Source organism: Poecilia latipinna, unplaced genomic scaffold (assembly GCF_001443285.1).
Source record: "Poecilia latipinna isolate Pla-1442-1.1 unplaced genomic scaffold, P_latipinna-1.0 Scaffold2463, whole genome shotgun sequence".
Lineage (NCBI taxonomy): Eukaryota > Metazoa > Chordata > Actinopteri > Cyprinodontiformes > Poeciliidae > Poecilia > Poecilia latipinna.
The window spans coordinates 64,208-69,124 of NW_015115079.1; the positions used below are offsets into that span (position 1 = coordinate 64,208).

At 37.6% G+C, this 4,917-nt stretch overlaps 1 protein-coding gene across 2 annotated transcripts in view; it reads right to left on the minus strand.

Moving 5' to 3' along the window:
* Positions 1-4,917, minus strand: part of cunh6orf136 (chromosome unknown C6orf136 homolog) — a 20,166-nt gene continuing 15,249 nt past the window's right edge. Inside the window, exons 6-7 of one of the 2 annotated variants that reach the window (XM_015019642.1) lie at positions 3,959-4,028; positions 1-1,824 (exon numbers count right to left, since the gene is read on the minus strand). In XM_015019642.1, the coding sequence (XP_014875128.1) occupies positions 1,681-1,824; positions 3,959-4,028 (214 nt within the window). In that variant the 3' untranslated portion in view covers positions 1-1,680. The remainder of the gene's footprint in view (positions 1,825-3,958; positions 4,029-4,917) is intronic. The other variant, XM_015019643.1, reaches the window with a different exon arrangement.

Here is a 4,917-nt window from a genome sequence, read left to right on the forward strand (position 1 = left end):
ATATCTTCCCAACTACATCCAAGATAGGAATCATGTTAATCAAACAAGTTTATTCTTCCTGTCAGGAATCACACTAGAGTTTACTCTACAACATGCAGAGCTGAACACAACTGGACCTGGGTTACTGTATTGGTAGCTATGGTTCATCACAAAACTAAAACTAATAGATTTTAGTTTTTACTTTATAAAACTAAAATTTATTAGTTTTATAAAGCATTTCTTGTGGAAATGCATGAATCAGTATGAGGACTTGGAATTCCAGCAGTCGCAAAAACCATTAATAAATAGACCGACTCCTCCTATGTTTGCCTAAAGACTGTCAAATGGGTTCTTTTTAAGTAATGTTAAGAACCAACCAGTCAACAGCAAGCTTCAAAGAGTTGAACATTTATGAGTGCATTTTATTCATTTGTGTACTTTTAATGTAGGTAAAAAGAAGTGAAGGAAAACATCTTTTAACCCACAAACTGGTTTTACAGTTGAAGCACAAAATAATTTATATTGTAAAGATATGTTCATTGCTAAATGTATTTATTAAGATAGTATCACTTTTATCGACACAGCAGTAAAGGTTTGGAAACTGGGGCTGTCTTGGCCACAGCACTGATCCATATCAAAATTTTATTTCCACATAACTTCAACTCATATTTGGACTCCTGTTGAACCAGCTCGTAGGCTGAATGCGGTGAAAACGCCATTTGTTAAATAATTAGCTAAAAATACTTCACACAAAATATGTTTTCTGATGGCTGTTAAAAACTAGTCACTAAGTTGCTGTGCTCACTGAAACAATCCAGACAAAATGTGTGAGGACAGGTCCATCCCCATAGACTGCAGGCAGATTAGGAAATATGTGATGATTTAGCAAATAAAACAACCCTTTCCAAGCATGACTTCTTCTCAAGCCAGAGCTTCATGTTCAGAAATCTGCTATTATAAATTTCTATAACTTCTAGAAAGCCAATTGAAAGTCAGTAAGGTAAACAAAGATTAGAGCTGTGATGATTTGTATTGTCATAAGAAAAAAAATCTTTCCAAGCAGTGATAGGAACACAAAGCTTGTGGCAGGAATTTCAACCACACAGTTCAAAATGTATCCATTTACATTTGATTACTTTTTCTTATCGTTTATGCTAGCTTGATGTTTTGATTACTTAAATGATAAAGCAACTTTTAAAAGGGACAAAATAATCACTTTGCAAACATCTTCAAAAAACAGAAGCCATCTAAAATGGGAAGGGTTTACTGAATAATAATCTTTTGAACGTCATTTAGCGGAGAATATTCAACATTCTTTTATTACTCTATACTCATGGCAAGTAGAAAATTTGTTCTGAAGCTGCTTAGCTAATCTTTAACATGTAAACATTTATTCCTAAGCTTCATATAGAGAAATCTTTAAAATCTGATGCTTTTAATAGTTGTGAAAGAACAGCAGCTTTTCTAATTAGAACATTTGGCAGCAGAGTAGTAACTGACAATCCTGTGATGTCTGAACTCAAAAAACTAAGGAAGGTTTTAAGTAGACAGCTGAAATTAAACAGATGAAGCAGAGAGACTGCTTATCTAACAGAGACAGCATGAATCAAACATATCTGTTTGTAGTTTCATTTTAAGCTACAAAATAGAGGTGAGGGTGAATGGACATTTTCAGGATCAAACTGACTTATTTTTCTACTGTCAATTTTTGCTCTGTCGCAATGAGGAAAGGATGGGGGGGAGAAGGTTGAGAGCAGGTCTGTGTTCTTGCACTCCTAGTGCCACTAGAGCCCCCGCTAGGAGGGACTTTACTCTGGGAAGGACGGGGGGCTGCGCCGGCATCACCTGGAACAGGAGAGAAGAGGAGGCCACAAAACCATTACAGGATCTGCTCCACAGAAAGCACAGGAGTCATTTCATTTCAACTATTCATTCACTAACTAAACTTCAGTATTTTTTTTTTCTTTCAGCTCTCGGTGAAGGCAGGTGCTTTTTTCCTTCCTCTCTCCCTACTCTTCTTTGTCCTGCTTTTTTGGAGCCTCACTTTGCATATCCTCTGAATCTACAAATTATGGATATGTTTAACTGGTCTCTCAATGCATCTGATCAAATTTTCTCAACGAGAAAACTGGGCAAAGGAGAGCCTGCTTATCCTGCAGAGACATACCCAACAGGATACATTTTGGACTTTTGGGATGTTTGCAAATATTTTTGCCTGTCCACGTTATCCCTGAAAAACGCAGAGGATCTGTATTTTTTTGGATTCATGAAAACAGGATTTCGGCTGTTTGGAGTTGGTGGATACCTGGCTTATTGACAAATTTGGAAGATGTTGGCAGTCGTTTCGAGCCTTGTCAAGCTGTCTGATCAGTATGATGGAACAGAGATATACCGGTGAGACTTTAGGGCAAATGGAAATTAAAAGTCTACCCAAGATAGGGTAGACTATTGTCTCCATTGGAACTGGCTCCCCTGTGTCGACCTTGGCTGGCTGGCTATCTCAGTTCTCCTGGATATGTAAACAAGACGCTCTTTTACACCTTGTTCCGTTTCTGAAGATATGAGTCTTCAGGAAGACAGGAGCAGAGTTCTCCTAAATACTTGCTCTTAGATAAGTCCACCGCATCAGAGACTTTAACCTGGAGAAGCTGGCTACAGTGCTCACAGAGTTACTTCACATTCACATCTCATGGCTACAGATAGACATTGCCCTGATTTTCACTGCTTTTCGTTGGCTGCCTGAATGTTGCTACATGTGCCTTATCCTTCCTGAGGTGTCATTTCTTCACCCTGTCTGTCTGTTTGTTTAGTTTATAACTTTTAGAATTTGTGGCGTACTCATTACTTTAGACCAACATTTAGCTTTGTACGTTTACTAAGACCTAGAGCAAGACCTAGAGAAACTCTTGTTAGTTTATAAATTGTGGATTACTTAGCAATAACCCAGAACAGGAATCAAACATGGAGAACCAACATGTAGCTTTATACTTTACAATTCCAGATCAAACTTAGACAGTACCATTTACACAGCAACCTAGAACAACTGGAACCAACATTTAGTTTTATAATCAAACATGGAGAACCAACCAACATTTAGCTTTTAATGTCGGAACATTACCTGTTAGTTTACTTAACAACCCAGAACAAGAATCAAACATGGAGCTTTATACCTCTCTAATCCAGAACAAAATTAAGGTCCAGAGAAATCCCTATGAGTTTATAAATTATGGATTACGTATTCTTATTAAACATGGGGAACCAATATTTAATGTTGTACTTTTTTTTGTTAAATAAAGTAAGTTAAGTAAAATGATAAGAGTAATTACCTATATAATTTGGCTTTAAGTATGTTTTATGTGAAGATATTAAATCTACGTCTTACATTAAAAAGAAAAAAATAATCTAGGTTACAAGATTTGTTAGTAGTTCCCTTTTTGCCATAACACCCACCCATATTGGTGGAATTCAGAGATGTTATGCAGAAGGACTCTGGTTGGGCTCTGGGAAGATTTGACCAAAAGATCACTCCCCCCTACCCTTGGCTGGAGGCACCAGCTCAGAAACAGGATATGAGGTAGTGAAAGGAGAGCCATGTCCTCCGCTGTGGGTGAACATGTCCTTTCCAAGAGCAGACTGCCTTGAAACTCTCAGACACCACTGACTGGTCTCAGGGCGCCACATAATGAACAGCATAATGAAAGGGCATATTTACATACAAACTGTCATTGATCCAGAGGTTGATTCTTGGATCAGACACTTGGGATTATTGTATTTTCACCTAAAGTACTGAACTATTTAACATCTGGACAGATGCCTTTAAAAAACTGGACTAGGTCTAATTAGTTAATCTGTAAAGGTTATGGTGCACTATGAAATATTTTCAGAAAGCCAAGTATTCCTAACATTTTGTAGTGCTTTACTTGGGACCTGATTTGAATCTGAATATTTAAAGGCCTTTTAATAGAAACCACTAACTCACCTTTTCAACTTTGTGACAATGAATGAGTCCATCATGTCCAATGTAAAAAGTTGAAAATGCATCATATGACCTAGAAGAGATGATATTAGAAATGAGTGGGATTAGAAAACCAAAAATTCTTCAAACATTAAATCTGACCAGATGAGGTATTGAATTCAGTATGAATTCCTAACATGCTTAGGAACATAACATGCTCCCAAGCATGTTATGTTCTGAGAAGAACTGTTATGTGAAGAGATAAGTTTGATGCCCCTTCAGAGTAAAAGACTTCCATGGCTAAAGGAACTGTTTGGTTTCTCAGGCATAACACCAGTGTAATACAAGCCTGGTGGGCCATCTGCACTGATACAGTTTATGGATATGTTTTTAGATGGTGTGTTAGTGGACCGGTGGTTGAGGTTGTGGAGGAGCTTATTTTTTATTAGTATTATTTTTATTATTGTTATTGTTATTATTATTATTATTATTATTATTATTGCGTTGACACAATGCTTCAAACTGCGCCATATCAAATGCTTTGTCTACTTACAGTCAGGCAGAGCGTAGAGATCAGAAAACTAAATTAATTAGTTCCTCTGTATCCAGTTCAGTGGATTTAGCTCATCCTGCAGGACCGGTCTAAGGTTGTATGAGGCCTTGAGCAGAATTTGACTTAAGTCCTCCTCTTCCTGCTAAGAACATCAGCACCACTAACAGCATTTCAACATAGATATATTAAATTCCGGGAGAAGGGGGTAGCTTAATTGGCCAATCTTAAAAACAGGGGTGAAAGTAGGCAGATACGGTTGGGTACTGCATACCCCTAAAATATTTAGCAGGTGTACGCAGTACCTGCAAGAGAGGGGAGCGGCTGTCTACTGTAAAAAAATCAATGGGTGCATGTGCAGCCGTGAGTGCACCGAGTAAGCCGTGACTGATTAGTTTTTCAAGAACAATCTAAAACACGACTTAATCAGTTA